The 21,053-nt window shown below is 51.4% G+C and overlaps 1 protein-coding gene across 16 annotated transcripts in view; it reads right to left on the minus strand.

The window, feature by feature from the left end:
• Sipa1l3 (signal-induced proliferation-associated 1 like 3) overlaps window positions 1-21,053 on the minus strand; it is a 198,790-nt gene that overhangs the window by 61,878 nt on the left and 115,859 nt on the right. For all 16 annotated transcript variants that reach the window (XM_011250732.3, XM_006540405.3, NM_001081028.1 and 13 more), the window contains 6 exons: window positions 17,078-18,900; window positions 14,902-15,032; window positions 5,714-5,902; window positions 4,904-5,078; window positions 3,807-3,910; window positions 947-1,104 (listed from right to left, as the gene is read on the minus strand). In XM_011250732.3, the coding sequence (XP_011249034.1) occupies window positions 947-1,104; window positions 3,807-3,910; window positions 4,904-5,078; window positions 5,714-5,902; window positions 14,902-15,032; window positions 17,078-18,593 (2,273 nt within the window). In that variant the 5' untranslated portion in view covers window positions 18,594-18,900. The remainder of the gene's footprint in view (window positions 1-946; window positions 1,105-3,806; window positions 3,911-4,903; window positions 5,079-5,713; window positions 5,903-14,901; window positions 15,033-17,077; window positions 18,901-21,053) is intronic.

Consider the following 21,053-nt stretch of genomic DNA (forward strand, 5'->3'; position numbering starts at 1 on the left):
CTCCTAGTCTCCAATGGCTTCCTCTTCATCTTCTGGGGACAGCCACTAACGTGGGGAAGCCCTGCTGTTGCAGAGGGTAAGGAACTGGCTTGAGACCTGGGTTACCTGTCTGTGTGGAAACCAAAACCCTCAATCCAACATGCCTATCACCCCGACATTCATTCAGGAGGGTTTAGAGTTGGAAGACAGCCTGGGCTACAGAGTGACACTCTGTCCCCTCCTCAACAATACCTACAAGCAGGGCCCCCATGTAGGTGGTCCCTGGGGTCTGCTTCTAGGTTATCACCCCTGTAGCTCTCTGTTCTCACCGGGCCAGGCACTGAGCTCCCAGGGGCACCTGACTGCAGCCAGGCCAGAGGGCCTGCCTCCACAGAGTTTCTGCTCACGCCCCAGTGAGGTGTGGCTGCTTGCTTTCTCTCTTGCCCTCACTGAGGCAGGGTCTCCAGCAGTTCAGCTGGCCTTAAACTTGATAGACGGCCGAGAATGACCTTGAACTTCTGATTCCCCTGCCTCCCCCTTCCAAACACCGGAATTATAGGAATGCACCACTGTGCTTGGTTTATGTTACACTGGGCACCAAACTGAGGGCTCTGTGCATGCTAGGCCAGCTTTCTGTGAACTGAGCTACAACCCCAGCCCGATATCGATGTGTTTCCCTCTATAGCTGGGAAGACGTTAAACTGAGTGCCGCCAGAAGATGAAGCTCCCTTCAGGCTCAACGCCCGGCTGAGCCTTCCTGTGAGGTGCCCAAGAGCCCGCACAGACGAGCATATCTTCCTGTGAGCCAGGATGAGGCCGTTTCCCATTACTCAGAAAGTTCCAAAAATATAGGCCCTGATGGGAAGCAGGGGGCCAGGATGTGAGGTGAGGTGGGATCTGTGACTAGGTACAACCTCCTCAGCCTCTCAGGGCCTGGCTGTGGTGGCCGGGATGCTGGCAGCCGTACCTATAGCAGACATTCTCAGTGCAGGGGTTGTGGACTCGGACGATGATGAAGACGTGCTGGAAGTGCGAGCGGATGTTCTTAGGGGTGAAAGGTAAGGCGCCGGGCTCCTGGAAGATGATCGTCACGATGTCATTCCCTATGTGCCTCTTCCTCAGCAGCTGGAAGCAGAGAGGGAGGAGGGAAGGGTCACAGGTCAGCTCTAAGAATCCTACCCAGACTGCCTTGCTGGCTTCCCATGCCCACTACCAGCAGAGGGCGCATGTGAGCGCCGGAGTCAGGCCTAGTCCCTGGAAGCTCAGAGCCCTTCTGGCTCCTTCTCACTCCAGAGGAATGGACAAAGCCAAGAAGGCCCCACATGGGACCCCCCAGCCTCTGACACAGCCTGTTCTCCTCCCACACCTGCCCGGATGCTCTTCAAGCATTCCAGGAAAGCCTTCCTCTTGCAAACAGTGGGAATGGCTGTCCCTGCTGCTCCTTCCTCCTTGGAGGGATTTCTGTCACCCACAGCAAATCTGAGATCTGTCCTGCCCCAGCATGCCTTTCTTTGCCTTTTCCTATTCCTTATCTGATATTTATGCCCACATTTTGCACACAGAGGCTCTCCCTCCCTGTTCCTCATTTATCTCTTCCCATTCAGGTTGTCAGTGATGAGAAAATGGGACATTGTTTTGACTGTTGCCTGTATCAGTCCCTTAGTTCCTAGCAAAGATCTTGATAAACTGGAGTGCTTGGCAAATCATATTTACTGCAGGAGGACCCATGTGGGAGACCTTGGACCTGCGCAGGCCATATGGACAATGGCAGAATCTGACCAGGATGCACAGGTAGGGCCCATGCTAGGAGGCTCTCTCTCCTGCACTCCTGGGAGCCATGCCCCCTGCTTCCATCTCCAGAATGGGTGTCTTCATGGTATCTTCTTTATTCGACAAGACTACAACTGACATCCCCCACACCTTTTGTTCTTTTCTGGAGGGCAGGGAAGACAGGTCTCACACAGCCCAGGCTAGGACCCAGACTCAGTAAACAGCTCAGCATGATCTCTTACTTTTTTTTTTTTTTTAATTCATTATATGTAAGTACACTGTAGTTGTCTTCAGGCACTCCAGAAGAGGGAGTCAGATCTCGTTACGGATGGTTGTGAGCCACCATGTGGTTGCTGGGATTTGAACTCCAGACCTTTGGAAGAGCAGTCGGGTGCTCTTACCCACTGAGCCATCTCACCAGCCCGATCTCTTACTCTTGATCCAACAAAGGGAGCTGGTCACCACAGCTGAGTTCTGTTTTGTTCTTAACTATTTAATTTGAGACAGCTTTCCTAAATTGCCCAGACTGGCCTGAAACCACCAAACTGGGCAATCTCCTGCTTGAACTACTTTATCCAGCCTGCTAGTTCTTTTTCATTTGTTTATTCTGGAACAGGATCATCTATGTAGCTCTGACTATTCTGGAAGTCCTGCAGTAGACCACAGTCTAGAACTAGCAGAGATCCATTCACCTGCTTCTGTGACTCTAGTGTTGGGGTTAAAGGCATGTGCTGCCAAGTATAGCACCAAAGACTTTTAATTTTTTTATTTTTATGTGCATGTGTGTTTTGCCTGCATGCACATCTGTATACTATGTGTGTGCCAAGTGCCCTCAGAGGCCAGAAGAAGGTATCAGATCCCCTGGGACTGGAGTTAGACAGTTGTATGACACCACGTAGATGCTGGGAATTGAACCTGGGTCTTTTGGAACAGCAGCCAGTGCGCTTGAGCTCTGAGTTGTCACTCCAGCCCTGGGCCTGTTAGCTCTCTAGCTTTTATGCATCTGAACTGTACAAATGAAGTTACAAGAATTGCTTCCTGTGGCTGACCCCATATGAGGCCTACCTCCCAGTCATATCTTAAATTCGTGACCTTGCTGAACCTTCCCCAAACCCTGAGTGGCAGTGACTCATTTGACTGCTTTTCAAAGGATGGGAAAACTTGGTTCAGAGAAACTAAAAGTGACCTGCCTTCTGTCCTACAAGAATGAAGGCAAAAGGGTGGGACCCCAACTTGATTTTGATTTTGAATTTGCAGGACAAGTTTTCTGCAGTCCCTGGTACGCAGCAGCAGGCTCCTGCTTCCTAAAAGTATTGGCTGCCTGGTGCTCAGGGCCTGCGCATGGAAGCAAGTATCTTTTCTAGTACCCATGCAGCATCCATCAGGACCATGCTGCCCATGTGTGGAGGAAGGACCTGTGGCCTAGAGAGGTGCCTTCACTGTCCTGAGCTCACACAGCAAGCAGGGGCAAAGAGCTCAAACTTATGTTTAATTCTGATGCCGATGTTCTTGAGAGTGTGTTATTAGGATATCCTTAGGAAATGGCCTGTATTTTGACTAGTTTTGGCCTACTGAGACTATATTGTGATCTGTCCTAACAAATGAAAAAAAACAAAATCAAAACCACAACAACAACAACAACAACAAAAAACCTCCCAAAACCAAACAACAACAACAAAACAAAACCATAAACCTATGTTCTAAATTCTTAGCACTCTGGGTTCCTACCCACCAGAAAGTAGTCCCACTGTCCTGCTGGCTCAGTTGGCCTGCTGTGCCCAAGAGAGGGAGCTGTCACATCTGCAGTCTCCTGCAGCCCCCTGGCCATAGGTGTCTACTGTTATCTCCCAGCACCTGGCCCCTAAACCATTCACCCTTTCCAGGATGGCCACGTATTTCATTCAGGCCCAGTCGCTTTCCTCTGAATGGTGGGACAAGAGCACTGACTGTGGGGCGCATCTCCGCCATCCCTGGGCAGATGGCCTGGCTGATGGCCACCAGTCTTGAGAAGAGTGAAAGCTTAGGGACTAACTGTGCCCCAGCTGGGGACCACTGACCTGCTGCCTGTTGTTGGGAGTGTAAGGGAGCAAGGTGGAGACGTGGAACATGATCTCGTAGTCCTGGTACGTCGTGTAGAGGGAGTGGGTCCCCGTGGAGTCCGCTGGGATAGAAACAGCAGTTAGTACTACCATCCCTAAGCCTCTAGGTTCCTGGAGTATCCCACAGGCCATCTGTTAGCTTTTAACTCAAAGCCTTTACTTACATTCACTCTTTAAAAATGAAAGAAATATAAAAGAAATCTCCCATTATATAATTATTATTTTTTTAAAGGCAAAGTCTAGCAATGTAGTCCAGGCTGGCCTCAAATGCAGTCTTCCCGACTCAGCCTCCTGAGTGCTGGATCGCAGCATGAGTCACCATGCCAGAGTGTCTTCAGAGCTTACTGTCAGCCAGCAAACCCTCGCCAGCCTGCCACGCTCTTAAAATGCTTGGCACTTAAAAGGCGTCCTTTCGTACACATTCTCCTGAGGCTCTCTCCGTGTGACAGGTGGCCCTCACCGTCGTCCCTGCTCTGTAAATGTCACACAGTCCCGTGGAGCTCTGGGGTGCTCTCCAGGTGCCCGAGGCCATGCTTAAGCCTCACATCTGATGCCCATGGCACAGTGGCAGAGCCTATGCCTAGGAGCACGACCACCGAGACACACACAAGGGCTGACCTCCAACCTCCCCAGAACACATCCTGCTGCATTCCCCAGTGGGGGTGCTGTTCACCCTGACCTCCCACTGGCCCGCACCTTCACCTGGGTAGGCATCACCAGACCTGAGCAGGTCAGTCAGTCAAGCAGGGGTGGCTCCCTGACAGCTCAGTGGCCCCTACTTAACAGATTATGATGATGGTGGTGGTGGTGGCATTGAGGGTGGACTCTAGGGCCTGTTAGGGAGGCGCTCCATCCTGAAGCAGTACATGAGCCTCCCCCTGACCCCACTTATTATCTATCCATCCATCCATCTGTCCATCCATTATCAGCTATCTATTTTTTGAGACAAGGCCTTGCTATGTAGCCTTGGCTGACCTGGAATTCAATATGCAGACTAGGATGACCTCAGACTGAGAGATCTGCCTGCCGCTGCCCCCCAGGTGCTCCCCACTTACTCTTGACATCCAGCTGCGCGGCATACTTGGTGAAGCCCTTCAGACAGACCTTGTCGCCCAAGAGGTCCAGGAACTCCTCGAAGGCAGGGCCGGCTTCCTCGTTGTTGTACATCTCCTCCTCTGAGCTCTGGCCCGCCTTGCAGTACAGGATGCCGACCTTGTGCTTGCGGCACAGCTGTGTGGGGGAAGAGTGGAGCAGGTTCAAGGAGGGTCCAGGGAATGGGACATGGGGAGGAGTCCTGAGGGCCAGGCCCAGGAGCTGCTGGGACCACTTGGGAACTCAATGCACACAGCCTTTGGGGAAGGAACCCGTGTTGGGCGTGCCCCAGAGACTCGAGCGCAGGGAGGAGCACACTCTGTCATCTGTCTTTATACGGCTGTGCCAGTCTGCGGTATTCTTAAGGCAGAGCTGGGAGCTGGGACTGGCTTCCGACAGGAGAAGACTGGGTGTGAGATGAGCCTGTGCCAAAGCAAAACCTCAGCTACTCGGGGTCTGCACATATCTGGAAGTCCGAAGGCAATGCCAGGGGCTATGAACAGGCCAGATGGCAGTGAGTGGGTTTGTGTTCGTGCGTTGGCGCAGGTTCCCTCTCCCGCTCTCTCACAGAAACCTTGTGGTGTCAATCTCATTCCCAGGCTGTTTCTATGACACTGCTTTTGGTGCCCTTACAATGTGCTGAAGGCTCCCTCCTGTTGCTCAGTCTAGCTTAGTAGTGAATTTGCTACTTGTGAAACATAAACGTAGAGCTGGAGACAGGCGGGGCTGCGGGAGCGGGGCTGAAGGCGGGGGCTCCTCAGCCCCTGGCTTACCCCTTGCTCATCGAGCTTCAGCAGCTGCTCTGTGACTTTGGGAGTGTTGAGAGCCAGACGCAAGCAATGGATGTTGAGCTCTGGGATGACGTACTCCAGAGCATCCTTCAGGGGTAGGCCCCGCCCTGTCCCGTGCTTGGTGGCCGTAGGAGTGGCATCCTCGAGAATGGAGCCTCGAAGCGTGATGAGCTGCTCAAGAGAGAGAGGGGGTGGTTAGGGGTGTCTGGGGGCTCATAGACCCGTGTAGCTAGGCCTGCTGTTGTACTTCTGCAGTCCCAGGGGATTAAGAGATTGGAGGCTGAAGGGCTGGCAAGATAGTACAATGGGTAAAAGCACTGACTGCTCTTCCTGAGTTCAAATCCCAGCATCCACATGGTGGCTCACAACAATCTGTAATGAGATCTGACGCCCTCTTCTGGTGAGTCTGGGGGGAGCAGAGGTCCTAAAATTCAATTCCCAACAACCACATGAAGGCTCATAACCTATAGCTACAGCTACAGTGTACTCATATACAATAAATAAATAAATCTTTAAAAAGAGAGAGAGAGCCAGGCGTGGTGGCACATACCTTTAATCCCAGCACTTGGGAGGCAGAGGCAGTCAGATTTCTGAGTTCGAGGCCAGCCTGGTCTACAGAGTGAGTTCCAGGACAGCCAGGGCTACACAGAGAAACCCTGTCTCAAGGAGAGAGAGAGAGAGAGAGAGAGAGAGAGAGAGAGAGAGAGAGAGAGAGAGAGAGAGAGAGAGAGAGAGAAAGAGAGAGAAAGAGAGAGAGAGAGAGAGAGAGGAGGCTGAACATAGAGGATGAGCCAGGACTTGGATTTGTTATCTCTTTCCCGTGATTCTGACCAAGGAACCACACACAGGTCTCTGAGCCTCAACTTTCTCTTCTATGAAGGCAGGCAATCATAAATGAAGGGGGGACTGAGTGAGACAGCCCATCTTCCTTAGTTCAGTACACACACACTGGCTACTGCCTCCTGTGCCAATCCATTCTAAGCAAAAACCCTGGAGCACTGACAGGTGGGAGGGGTGGGGAGTCAATCAGGAAGCAGGCCCCGGATGAACCAAAGACTCTCCACAAGGAAGGGGCTCTCAGTCGCTCCTGCAACACTGAGTTGTAGACAAGTCCTGCCTGTCTAGGATGCTGGTGCCAGTTTGGGTCTTGAATTGTGGCCCCTGCTGTGGTTCAACCAGTTTCCTGAAAAACACCACCCAGGTGCTCCGATTTGGTCTGGGGTGAGGTTGGACACACACTATGCATTTACATGTGCCCTTGTGTGTATGTATGTATGTGTGTGTGAGTGCAGCCCACTTCAAACCTCCTCAGTTGCTTCTGCTGTGCTACAAAGGTTGAAAATACTTAGTCAGGGGCTGGTGAGATGGCTCAGTGGTTAAGAGCGCTGACCGCTCTTCCAAAGGTCCTGAGTTCAAATCCCAGCAACCACATGGTGACTCACAACCACCCATAACAAAATCTGATGCCCTCTTCTGGAGTATCTGAAGACAGCTATAGTGTGCTTACATATATATATATATATATATATATATATATATATATATATATATATATAATACTTAGTCAAAGGCATATATATATATTTATATAAAATACTTAGTCAAAGGCATATATATATATACTTATTATATATATAATATTATTATTTATATATATAAATACTTAGTCAAAGGCATATATATATATTTATATAAAATACTTAGTCAAAGGCATATATATATACTTATTATATATATAATATTATTATTTATATATATAAATACTTAGTCAAAGGCATATATATATATTTATATAAAATACTTAGTCAAAGGCATATATATATACTTATTATATATATAATATTATTATTTATATATATAAATACTTAGTCAAAGGCTACCTCATGCCTCTTCCCTTCTTCCTCAGATGTTACTACTTCCCAAGAGGTTCCCAAGGCTGACCATGTGACCAATTCCAGGAAATGAAATGTGAGAATCCTGTCTGGTCAGGACATTTTACCGGCCCATGTCTTCTTGCTGGGGACATCAGTATAAAGATGAATCCCCAACTCCCCACTGTCCCTTATCCCGGAAATCACTGTACATCAGGCTGACCTCCAACTCAGAGATCCACCTCCTTCAGTCTCCTGAGAGCTGTATTTATTTTATTTTATTTTTTAAGACAAGGTCTTGCTATACAACCTAGTCTGACCTTGAACTTGTACAGATCCTGTCACAGCCTTATGAGTACTGCTACTATAAGCAGGTGACTCCAAAGTGCCTTAAGATACTAAAATTTCCATCTAGTACAATCTACATATATGTAGACACCTAGTCTGTTACGCCCAGATTAGCCTCGGGACTGACTGCCTTCCAGGGCCGGCGTCTTCCTGCCTGCTCTGCAGCTTCCCACGTCCGCCGTTCATTATTGCTATTTTTTCAGGAGTGTGCTGGGGGCTGCAGATGGAATCATGGCCCGCAGGGAGTGCTATCATGCAGATCCCATGTGCGCTGGCAGATACTGTTCTGTTATCTCGCTCCCTGCCTCCACCTCTGAGTTAGGATCTCATTCAGCCCAGGCTGGCCTCAAATTCCTGACTCCTGCTTCTCCCTTAAGTGCTGAGATTACAGGCAAGTACCAGCATGCTTGGCTTCTTTTGCTTTTTTTGAGATAGGGTCTTATTCTACAGTCTAGGATGGCCTTGAACTTGCGATCCTTGTCTCAACCTCCCACGCTCTGGAGTGACAGCCTTTTGCTACTTTATGGGCTTTTCTTCCTTCCACCCTCCTCCATCCTTTTCCACCCTAACCCTTAACCCTAGATAAGAGAGATAAGGAATAGAGGGGAAACAAAAGAGCCCCTGAATAAAGTCAGGATGAGGAACGGGGTGGCATTATCATTAAACTACTTCCTGCTGATTGGGGACAACTTTGTGTGCAACTATTTAATAGATGACCAACAATAACAATCAACTAACAACCCACCTGAATGAACAACCAACAACCCATCTTGGGGGCCCTAGCATTTATAGACCCTCTAAAATGTCCCCAGAATCCCAAATGTCACACACTTGCAGAAACTATTTGCTGCTGGCAAAATTACGCCCCTGCTAGAGCACAAGGCAAATCATAGTCAGCTGCCGCGGACAGTCTGAAGCAGCTTCATAACCCCATACCCTTAAGACAAAAACATACTTTTATAGTATTTCTGTGTTTTAAAGAAACCAAAATTCCCAAATTGCCACTCAGACAGCTTGCCACTGTGCCCAGCCTGGCATCCTTCTCTGCAGAGTGTGCACATGGGACTCCGCAGTGTTGTGTCAGAGGATGAAGTCTGCACTGCCGTGGATCTCATCCCTGCCAGTGCTGCCGAGCACAGCTGACAGTGGACCGGCTGGGGACATCCACAGATGTACCTCTTGGTGTCCACGAACACATTTCCTTTTGGGTTTCTACTCTAGGAGACAAATTGCTAAATCACCCAGACATGCTAATCTTCAGTTTTACCCAAAGTGCCAGGCGGTTTTCCGAGTGGGTGTTCTGATTTCCCCCCGCCAGCCCTGAGAGCCCCTGTAGCCATGTCCTCTTGACACTTCTGGCCACCAGCTTAGGCCAGGCTCTGGGCCAGCAGAGTATGTGGTAGCTGCAGCAAGAATGCACAGAAAGATACGCGAAGTACCGCAAGAAAGAAGAAAAGGAAAAACCCTCCCCCGGGGCCTGTTCCATGCACCCCAAACCCACTCGGCCCCGCACTCTAAACACAAAAGATGATCGATCTGTGCTAACTGCAAAAACACAGTCTCTTAAGTCAACGGGCAAACGAAGCAGCAAACGTGTGCCATGGTTTTACTGCCAGGCATGCAGCCCACCTTTGCCAAACAAGACCCAGACAAGAGGCGTGTGCAAGGAATGGGGTGATCTCATGGTTGGGAGTTTCCGGTTCTGACCGTGCTCATTAACAAACACACACATCTCTTATCGTGAACAAAGCAAGCGTGAAGCACGGGGCGCACCGATGGCGTCAGGGGTTTGGCTCTCCAGGCTTGTTGGCATTGGGGTTGTGGGTTCCCCTAATACACCCACAGGACCAGCATCTTTATATCGTACTGCTGCTGCTCCGCAGCACTCTGCTGGGGCCGGGAGCCAGCGTGGACCAAGAAACCTCCTCCAGAGTCCTGCGGTTGCACCTGACCCTCAGCTGCCTGCTGCTGCCCTTGCCAAAGCCCCGGGTTCTCCTCCTGGCAGGGGGAGGAGAAGCAGGGCACTGACAGGTCGTGAGAAGCTGCCTTGCTCCTCCCTGCCTTGGTCCTCTGTCACTTCCCGCTGGCACAGCTGCCCCTTCTCCCCGCCCTTGTCCCACTGCCAGCCCATTCTCTCCATAGCAGCCGAATCAGATCTGCTGTGAGCCCTCTGACATCTGGTATCCCTTTACTGATGGTGACAGACTAAGTGAGCTGTAAAAGGGACACCGTGCCACATAAGCAGAGGGGGCCTATCTGTGAGAGTCAGGCCCACGACAGAGCTGTATGCATGTTGGCTGCTCTTCGTGCTGGGTGGCAGGTCCCCTTCAGGGACTTGAGGGAGGGTACTCGGCACTCTCAGCCTGTGTCCCTGATTCCCAGCTTCACCTTCTCCCTAGCTCAGCAACCCTGAGCAAACTGCTATATTTCTCATCACATCCCTCATTTCTTCCCTCCCTTCCTTCTTAGTTTTTGAAACTGCTTCATGGAGCGCAGGCTGGACTCCAACTCACACACCTCCCAAGCTGCAGGATTACAAGTGTTCCCCACCATATTGGACCTAGGTAGATTGTTTTACCGGTACAGAGTCCAGTCCTGGCTGACCTCAAACTTTCAATATTTCTACTTTAGTGACTCATCTCATTTCCTCGTTGACAAAATGGGAGTAAGAATGCAACCTTGGCCAGGTGTGTTTATACGCAGCTGCAGTTCAAATACTCTGGAAGCCAAATAGAACTAGGAGTTCAAGCCAACCTGGGCCAGCTGAAGGATCCAGTAAGGAAGCTCACACAGAGCTCACCACTGTATCTGAAATACTGTGAGAGCTGGGCGGGCCAAACAGGAGAAGGCTGTGGTCTCCCTCCCACTTCTTATCAGGACAAGTCAGAGATATGGGGAGGTACACACAGGAAATCAGATGTGCCAACTGAACACAGATACCCTGTCCACAACAGACACTTTGTAAGACCTTCCCCTTTACTTTGCACACTTCTGTATGGATTAGCTATTCCATCCATCCATCCATTCATCCATCCATCCATCCACACGCAAAAAGTAAAAACCCAAACTCCTAAGCATCCTAAAGCTAACCTGGCACACTACTGTGTGCCTACAGTGCCAGTACCTGGGAGGCTAAGGGGTGCGACTGTGAGTTCCACACCAGCCTTGGGCAGTCTGTCAAGGACTCCTACTTGCCAGGCTTTAAGGAGTGCACTGGGCCAGATGGTCGGAGGCTGGCTAGGGGACTCCATGTGTCATCTAAGCAGTCACTGGCATGGGGCAGCCAGTGCTCAGGCGTGTGGTGCCCAAGCCCAACCCCGAGTCTGCTCCTGCCTCAGTGGGAAGCTTGGCTCTGCCAACACTCACATGCCATCTGCTGAGCGCCACGGACCCACTGGCGCCTGTCTGCTTGGCGGCTAGGGGTGGCCATCTAGGGCATGCCGGCCCGCTGGCTTGGGAAGCAGCTGGGCACCATGCTCTGGTTTGTAGGGCCAGAGGTGTGTGTGTGACTGCAAGATGGAGCCCTGTCTGTTCCCCAGCATGGCCCCAGCCTCCTGCAAGAGTTACAGATATGACGGGCTGTCAGCAGGATGGTGGGATCTGGCACTCAGAGCTCCTCTTGCCCTGAAGGCTTTGCGGCCACTTCCTGCCTCAGGGTAAGGCCCTGTCCCCACCTCACTAGGACTCAGCTCACAGTTCCAAGCCTGATTTATACAGTTAGAAACAGAAACACAAGGAACCTGCCCAACTCATGGGGAAGTGAAGGACAGCATTGGACAGGCAGCCAGGGGCTGTGAGATCCTAACTCAGCCCAAAAGACCCTGGTGGTGGGACTGGATAGGAGCAGGACATCTTGGCTTTGGCTCCAGTGTCCTCATCTGTGGACACAATGTGACCTCTGTGGTAAGAGCTGAGAGAAACCATTGGGGCAACGAATCTGACACACTGCGGTGACTGCCCCATAGCAATGCGTGTTTCGACTTTAGTGAAGGCTCTAGGGTACTCGCACAAAATGTGGGTTGTGTGACTGTCTGCCCTGCCTCTGCGATGGGAACTGAGGTGAGGCAGGCTCTGCAGCCACTGCTTCTCCTCCAACTCCAGATGACGGGAGGTCAGGCCTGAGGACCTCACAGGGCAGCCTCTGCAGGGGCTAGGGCTGCATGTGGTCTGTAGGTGAGGGTGGACAAAGGTTTTCATGGTCTGTCTTTGCCTCTCTCTCTCTGTGTGTGAGTGAGAGTGTGTGTGTGTGCTCGTACATGCATGTGCATGTGTGCTGAAGCTCAGGCTGGACTTGAACTGATGGCAATCCACCTGCTTCAGACTTCTGAGTGCTGCAGTTCTAAACAGCCAGAGCTACATAATGAGACCCTGTGACCCAGTCACACAGATAGATAGACAGACAGAAAGACAGATAGACAGACAGACAGATAGACAGGCAGACAGACAGACAGACAGATAGAAAGAAAGAATAAAGAAAGAAGCACTTACAGAAGCCTTATGTGCCGCTCCTAGAATCCACAAGGTAGTTCACAACCATTTATAACCTCAGTCCCTGGGGCGTCAATGTCTTCTGTGACCTCCGTGGGCACTGCATGTGTATGTAAGTCTGAATTCTTTATCATGAACAGGCCAGATGTGGGGGAGGGGGAGGCTAACCTGAGCCAGGTGACTGCCGGAGGCAGCTGAGTGGGGTGGCCAGAGGAAGATGGACAGAGAGCTACGTGGCCCCACCTCCTACTGGAGGGTCCTGACTGCTCTCAATCTGCCACTTTGTCATGAGGACAACAGTGGGGTTGGTGAAACTACGAGGCTGACATGAGCCAGCCTAGTTGAAGGCAGAGCGTGGCCGCCATTGCCGCAGTGAGAATCTGCATTTCTCACGAACATGCACAGGCTTGCCACTTCACCAGCATTTGCTCACGTGTCCTCAAGTGCTCTGAAGCTGGGTGAACTGTCACCTCACATTCTGCCACGGTGATCAACTGGCCAGAAAGCTGAGCAGAAGGAAAGGCTAAGACACGGGGTAGAGACCACCTGTAGTCTGGGCATGTGATTTTGGGGCCCACTATCCCCAACTGACACAGAGCCTCCTGTCATCCAGTTGAGAGCCTCTGGTGGGTGGGGTGCCTGTCTTCATCTGCCTGCCAGGATCAAAGTCCATGGCATAGGTATCCTGCTGGGTTTTTATGCCAGTACGCAGGCCTTGGCCTGGCATACAGGGATCCCTGGTGTGTGGGCCTATATCAGCTGGCGTCTGCCCTTCTTAGAAATGCTGCCTTTACGGGGCTTGTTCAGGTGGTGCCAGCACTTTGCCATTGTTGCTAACTTGCTTTGTACAGCTGAGGGTCAGGCTCAGAGTCAGGGAGCAACACAGCTAAAACCTCCCTTCTGTTGGATATGGCAGTGCATGCCCCAAATCTCGGTGCTCAGAAAGTGGAGGCGGGAGGATCAGGTGAGCAGGAGGAGCAGGAGCTCAAGGCCAGGTTCAGATAGAGTGAGTGGGAGGCCAGCTTAGGCTACACGACACATGCTCTCAAGAACAAAACAAAAACACTCTACACCATCCCTGCTGAGGACCTCCTTGGGAGAGCGGCTCCTCTGTGTAATAACATTTTTCAGAGTCCTAGAATTTTGGTTACTTTAAAAAGCACAGAAATATAGGAATGTGCTTCAGTTTTAATCCCAGGTATAGGGATGTGGGGCTGCTTCAGACTGTCCGCAGCAGTGACTGTGATTTGCCTCCTGCTCTAGAAGAGGCATGGTTTTGCCAGCAGCAGATAGTTTCTGCGACTGTGTGATGTTTGGAATTTTGGGGACTTTTCAGAGGGTATATAAGTGATAGGGCCCCTATAGGTGGGGGGTGGGGTGGTAGCTATGGCTTGTCAGTAGTCATGCTCAAAGAGGAAACAAAGGGAAAGAAATTAGGTTTCTAGGCATCTCCTGACTCTCCCCTCTCTTCCCTGCTCTATCTAGTGATAGGGGGTGAAACCAGCCGGATAAAGGGTGAGAAAAAGAACCCAAAGTAGCAAAAGACCAGCTACACCCATGGAACTGTCAATTTCAGTGCGAGGGTGGTGGCTCTAGCCTGAGGTGGATTGTGTCCTAGATCTCACTGCCTATCTTTCTCACCCTCTATCACCCCTGCCCGTGCCTGGCCCAGGGTGTGGGTGTGGGATCTAGGAAGAACCAGTCAGGGATCCTGGAGAGGTGACTCATCCTTCTGTATGGAAAGCTATCAGGACCTGGAAGGCCTGCACTGAAGACAGCTTGCTGGTGACAGGAGAGAAGGGAGGCAGAGCCAACCAGGCTGAGCAGACGTTCAGGTTGTGCTGTCAATCTGTACCCGTAGCAGGTTCCATCCCTGACCTATAGTGACAGAGACCAGTGAATCTCTGTGACTTTAAAGCGGCTTTCAAGTCAGAAACACATTCTGTTGCAAGTCACTTGTGTGGCTGCGGAGGGTCAGCAACATGCCTTCCTCCCCTGTTGCTGGAGCTAAGCTTTACTCCAAGTACTGCCGGGCAGGACAGTGGGGTTCCTAGCTGGGAACAGAGCAGGCTGGCTGGTAGAGGTGGACGCTGCTTAGCAGGGCGGGGCCTGTTGCCATGCCCCAGGTCTGCCTGGACCGAGGCTTGACGTCTTCCTCAATACCTGAGTCCTGAAATGACATAACACCTGAGTCTTGAAAATAGATTTGGTGATCCTGAGTTTGCACCTGCTAGGCTCAGATCCCGGCCTGGCTTATTTGCCACAACTTAACGTGATTTCTGAGTATCGGTTTTCCCCTCTGTAAAATGGACAGACTCACAGAATCTCAGTACACCACCCCTTATGAGACGTGGCAAGCAAGTTTGGCCTAGAACCTGGTAGAACCAGATACGGAAGCGGGAAGAAGCGGGAAGGGTTGACGGCTCCTGTTTACCCAGCGGGCATCCTGGCATCGGGCCATACCTCACGAGTCCGGAAGATGATTCTGTACTGGTACTGAGGTCCGTGGTCCTTATGGTCCTCCAGCTTCTCCCGCTTGATGCTCACGGCCACGGGCCCCAGCTTTTCATCCACGCCAAAGTAATTGGCATGCTCTGAAAAGGGAGAGCAGGGAGGCACAGTCAGATGTCAGGAAGGAGAGGGCACAGCCCATGGCAGCCTGTCCACGGTGTTAGGGGAGGGGGATAAGGCAGTCTCACACAAAACCCACCAATCAAAGGTCAACAGAGAAACCCTGAAGTTTGGTCAAAGCCGGGCTTTCTGCACCAGGAAAGCCACAGGCCCTTTCTGAGCCTCAGTATTCCCATCTGAGGGACAGGGACTCAGAGGCTGCCCACAATTCAGAACTGTTGTGTGAGAGCGAGACCACAGTGATGAAAAGCTTGGCATAGTACACAGTGGGTCACTGGCCCAGGGCCACTGAGATTAATCCTGGCTCTGTTAACGGCTTGCCTGGTTTAGCTCCCATTAGCTGTTGTGGAGCAGTTAAGCTCTGAGCCTAGGGAGTCTCCTGCCAACACAAATTCTGGGTTGAGATTAGATATATGGCCCCAGCTAGGTCACATGATGAGATTCTTAGCAGTCAAATGTGCTTAACTCAGCAATGTGTGGATTAACTGAGTTATTTAGCACAGCACCAGGCTGGCACACAGCGAGCATGTGGCTTAAAAGCTGGCCATTAGGAGCTAAGGACCTCAGAAGTGTTCAGAGCCCTGACACAGATCCCTAAGTCATGCCTGTATCTGACCACACTTCTACAGACCCAAATAATGGAGATGCTTAGGGTAACAGTCATAAATAAGCCACTGCTCTCCCTTTAAATAAGATTTCTGCTCTCCCCTTTTTTCCTAGACAAGCCACTGAGAATTCTACCAGGAAACAGTTCTTTCTGATATCCGACCCTACTGTTTTGTTGGTGGTGGTGTTGTTAACATTGTGACAGCACCCTGCCGGCAGCCTGCAAGATTCTGGTTCAATGTCTTCATGTTGCTATCGTCAATGATTCAAAACCACAGTAGGTATCTCCTTCTTGTCCTCACCTTGGCATTATGTATATCTAACTGACAGTCCTTGTTTTCAGATGCTCCTGTGAGAATCTGAGGCTAACCCAAAATAATGGGTGCAAACTAATGAGAACAGCCCTGTACACGGCACTCCACAGGTGGAAGTTTACTCAAGACGCTGCCAAGCTGCTGTTAGTTTTTCTACCTACATACAACGCCCAGTATCTCAGAAATCCCAGTAGATGATCAGTGCTCAATAACTATTAAACTGATCATGAGCCCCTGAGGCTACAGAGAAGTCAACTTAGAACGGTTACTTTAAAAAATCTGGGGAATAGACAAGGCCATACTATATTATTCTGTGTTGCCTTTGAAGGGGCTTATGTTGTAGACTAACCTGACCTCACACTAGAAACCCTCCTGCCTCAGCCTTAATACTGGGATTCACCTGTGCATCACCATGCCTGGCAGGATAGGACTATCTGCCCCCCACTCCTCTGCTTTCTTTCCTTTTTGAGGCAGGGTCTTACTATGTAGCTCCGGTCTACCTCCAACTGAAGATCCAGCAGCCTTGACCTCCTGAGTGCTGGAAGATAAGGATGTACGCTACTGTATCTTGCTTTTTGGTGAGTTTTAAAAACCAACATGAAACAGCCCTTTCATCCCTTAAGCACCTTTCATCTTGGGATCCTGTGCTACTGATGTGGAGCCTCACAGCCTCCATCCTATTTGCTGGGATCTGGACCAACAGTTATTCCACCCCTTCACTGTTCATCTCAGTGCCATTCTGGGTGGGGTACGGGATCCACCACACTCAACCCTGTGCCCCATGAGATCAACCTCAGGGTGAAATATGTCACAAAGTCGACAAGCTATCAGACAGACACTCTAACCCATGGTCTGACTAACCCCAGATGCCACTCTGAGCCCTGTGGAGGACCTAGCTGGCATCTGCTACATTTGACAAGAATCATTTATTTGTTTGGTGGCACTGGGGCCTGAAACTAGGGCTGAGTGCCAGGTTGTAGCTTCCTCTGTCCTCCCAGGCACCTCTAGTAATGAGATGGGGTCAGATGAATATAAGCAGTGGGTGTGCTTCAAAGACAAGCTGTGGCCCGCCCCCCGCCACTCATCACCTTTGCCCACAAAGTAGTCCTGGTAGTAGCGAGCGCCCAGGTCCACGTGCTCGATGCTGTACTGCCTGGGCCGGCTCTGTGTCCTCTGCTGCTCCTTGGGCACCTCCAGCACCGAGATGCTGGCATTTGTACGGTGGGTGCTCAGGGTGGGCTCAGCCATGTGGGCCTCGCTGCTGCCCCCCGGGGAACCCACGGAGGCCCGGGAGAAGCTGACATTGCGCTCTCGCTCCCCGCCGATCTCATTGCGGAAGTGCGGGCAGCTAAGTAGCAGGTCATTGCTATTGTCGTCCCCCAGGTCCTGCTCCAGGTTCTCTTTGCAGTTCAAATCCTCCGTGCTGGTGAAGGCTGGGTCCAGAGTCCCCAGGCTGTGGGCTCGTGATGCTGTGAGCGTCACCATGGCTGAGGCTGCTGAGGCCGCTGAGGCCCCAGTGGTGGTGTTGCGCCTCTGGGCCACGGACACCCTGTTGGCAGCTGCCTCGTTGAGGTCAAACAGCATGCTCTGCACATCAAAATGGGCAAAGCTCTTCTGGCAGACCCATGGTCTGCTGGCTTCTGGGGGGCTTCGACTTTCCTCAGTCTCTCCCAGAGGCCGCCCCACTTCCCCCTCGGGCTTACTGCTCCTCAGTTTCCTGAAGATGGATGAGTCTACAGTGTCCCCACTGCCCAGGCCCCGCACGGGTTTCTTCCGGCTCTTCTCCTTCTCTTTGAGAGGCTGTAGACTCTGGAGACTATCTTTGGTGGGCTGGCCATTGCGGGGGTCTCCCTTGGTGCCACAGCTGCCCCCTGAGAGGGCGCCAGGATCCACCTGCAGGAGCTCCCTGAGGTTCTGGGAGCCCCGAGCCTCTGGCTGCTCGCTGCGGAACTCATTGAGGATGTCAAAGAAACTCTGCTCTGGTACACCCTGCACGTCGATGGAGGACGTGCTGCCATACTCTCGGAAGAGGGGCAGCACCCCTGGGTGCCGGGTCCCCCGTGGGTCTCCTGGTTCCTCTACATCACACTCACTGAGGGTGATCTCGCTGCTGCTCCGATGTCGTAGAGGGAGAAAGGCCCGGCCAGGGGACCGGGGCCACCCATCCTGGAATTCTACATCTTTGGACCTTCTCCTGGACAGTCGATGGAAGGCTCTGGATCCTGAGGAAGCCGGGGTGCTGGAGGGGAGCTGTCCATTCTGTAGGTTCCTCATGGAATGGGCTACCTTGGTGGTCTTCACACCATCTGTGTCTTGTGAGGGGCTGGGATTGCTCTGTTCTCTCAGGGCATCTCGCTTGGGTGGCCAGTCAGCCACTCTGGCACGTACTCCCATCTTGGGCATGGCGGGGGTGGTGGGGCTAGGGCGGGTAGTGGTAGCAGCTGGGCTCTCACCAAGAGGCTGGGGCATGCTGCCATTCTGGGCCCAGAATCCCATGGGAGTGTAGTCCCCAGGGTGGGGCCCAGGGAGGATATCGGTGCTCCTGGCCCCACAGCTGGCTGCCAGGTCCACACCATCATTAGGAAGAGGCCGATAGGTGGTCATAGTCCTCGGGCACTGGAGTGCTGCTGGCCCTGGAAGTGGAGGTACAACTCTATGGGGTCCCCTGACTTTCAACCATTGTTCAGGCCCGCCAGTCCTGGGGCAAAGGGTGTTGGCCCTCGGAAGTGCACTTGAAGGTTGTGAGCCTGTAGAGTCCAGTTCTTCACCATCGCTGTGGACAGCAGCACAGTTGCAGCCTCAGGAGGCAGGTGTTATCCAGAGGGCTCCAGATGCGGTGGCTCAGTGGGGCAGAGAGGGCAGAAGCTGCAGGCCACGGGCTGTGGGTGGTGGAGACATCTTCCCAGCCATGCTGCAAGAGGAGAAAAGGAAGCAGTGAGGTGTGAGCAGTGCACTCTATTGCCCAGAGGCAGGGAATGTGGCTTTTTCTGAAGGTGAAGACAGCTTTACATTTGACTCACTATCATGGAGTCTATCTGCCTGCTCTCTCCTTTCCTCTCTCAGACAAGGTCCTGTTATGTGGTTTTGAACTTGCAGAGATTCTCTGCCTCTTCCTTCTGACTGAGTGCTGGGATGATAGGGGGAGAGCACTGTGCCTAGCACTGTGTCTGATCACGTGGAAAGCAGAGAAAGGACAGCAATGGGTCTGCATCGCCAGCTCCATTAGCGCCATTAGAGCCTTGCCATTCCTGTTTCATCTCTCTATCCAGCTATTGTTTTCTGTGGCCCTGGGGATCAAACCCAAGGCCTGTGCATTCCAGGCAAGTGCTCTGGCACTTAGTTAGCTATACACCAGCCACGAGACCATTTCATCCACAAATATTTCATTCACAGTTTATATCTCTAGTAGATGAGGTCTTTACAAAAAAAAAAAAAAAAAAAAGATTTATTTTATGTGAGTACACTGTAGCTGTCTTCAGACACCAGAAGAAGACATTAGGTCCCATTACAGGTGGTTGTGAGCCACTATGTGGGTGCTGGGAATTGAACTCAGGACCTCTGGAAGAGCAGTCAGTGCTTTTAACTGCTGAGTCATCTCTCCAGCCCAGTAGACAAGGTCTTAAAAAAAAAAAAGAACCCACCATGATCTTACTTCATATCCACCAGAGTTCACAGGAACTCTTTATTAGCCTGCAATGATCTGCCCGCCCCAGGTCCTGGTGTATCATCTCAAAGGGTCTTCTGTTGAGTTGGTTTGCCCCAAAGAGGAGCCAAACAAGGTCCTGAGTGCTCTGCGGATGCTCTTCCTGTCTCGCCCGCTTCACAGCCATCTTCCCTGCTTTCCATTTCCCTTGATGCTTAAGAACACACCTATTTCTCTAATTCACAAATGGCTTCCTATACCTGTGTGAGTGGGAGACATTGGTGGGTCCTAGCATCACAAGAAGGGGCAGGCAGGCTTGGCTCTTCATGGTACACCACTGTCTGCTTTCAGGACCACAAGCATGTGTTTCCTGTCTGTTAATGAACCCTCTGCTTCCACCCAGAGCCTCGCATGTGCTACAGAGGCAGGCAACCACTGAGCTACAACCAGGCCTGCATTTCATCCTCCATTTCTCTTATTTTTTAAGATGTGCTTTCATATGCAGCTCAGGTTTGCCTTGAATTTGTGATGTTCCTGCCTGAGTAACCTCTGGAGTCCCAGGACTGCAGGAATACTGGGATTATAGGTGTGTTCCATCAGGCCTTGCTAGTTTCCTGTCAACGCGACACAACCTACAATCTTTAGAGAAGAGGGAGCCTCAAGAAAATGCCTCCAGGCTGGAGAGATGGCTCGGTGGTTAAGAGCACTGACTGCTCTTCCAGGGGTCCTGAGTTCAAATCCCAGCAACCACATGGTGGCTTACAACCATCTGTAATGGGATCTGATGCCCTCTTCTGGGGTATCTGAAGACAGCTACAGTGTACTTACATATAATAAATAAATAAATCTTTAAAAAGAAAAGAAAATGCCTCCAATAAATAGGCTGTGGGCAAGCCTATAGGGCATTTTCTTGGTGTGCTGTGGACTAGTGACTAACAGTATCTCAATCTCACTGTGAAGCGGGGAAATTCCTGCTTCTCCATTGCCATTGTCCTTCCAGGCTGAGCATCCCAAATTTGCAAATCTGAAACATCCCTCTAGCTGGAGCTCCCCTGGTCCTTGCCCATGCTTGCTCCTCTGGCCTCTCAGAGGTTCTGTAAGCTTCTCATTGACTGTGTCTGACTGAGATTACCAAGCTTCTGTGGCTCCTGGGACCACATACCAAGAAGGCAGCTAAGGAAGTGTGAGTAGAGGAAAGGCTGGGCAGCCCCAGGGTCAGCCAAGGCAGAAGAAAAAAAAACAGTGCTAAGAGTTAGTAGGACCCAATGGGTGGAAAGACTGGTGGTTTGAATAGGTATGGCCCCAAAGACTCAGGAGTTTGAATGCTTGGTCCATAGGGAGAGGCATTATTAGGAGGTATGACCTTGTCAGAGGCAGTGTGGGAGCAGGTTGTGAGGTCTCATATGCTCAAACTATGCCCA

The sequence above is a fragment of the Mus musculus genome, chromosome 7 (assembly GCF_000001635.26).
Source record: "Mus musculus strain C57BL/6J chromosome 7, GRCm38.p6 C57BL/6J".
Lineage (NCBI taxonomy): Eukaryota > Metazoa > Chordata > Mammalia > Rodentia > Muridae > Mus > Mus musculus.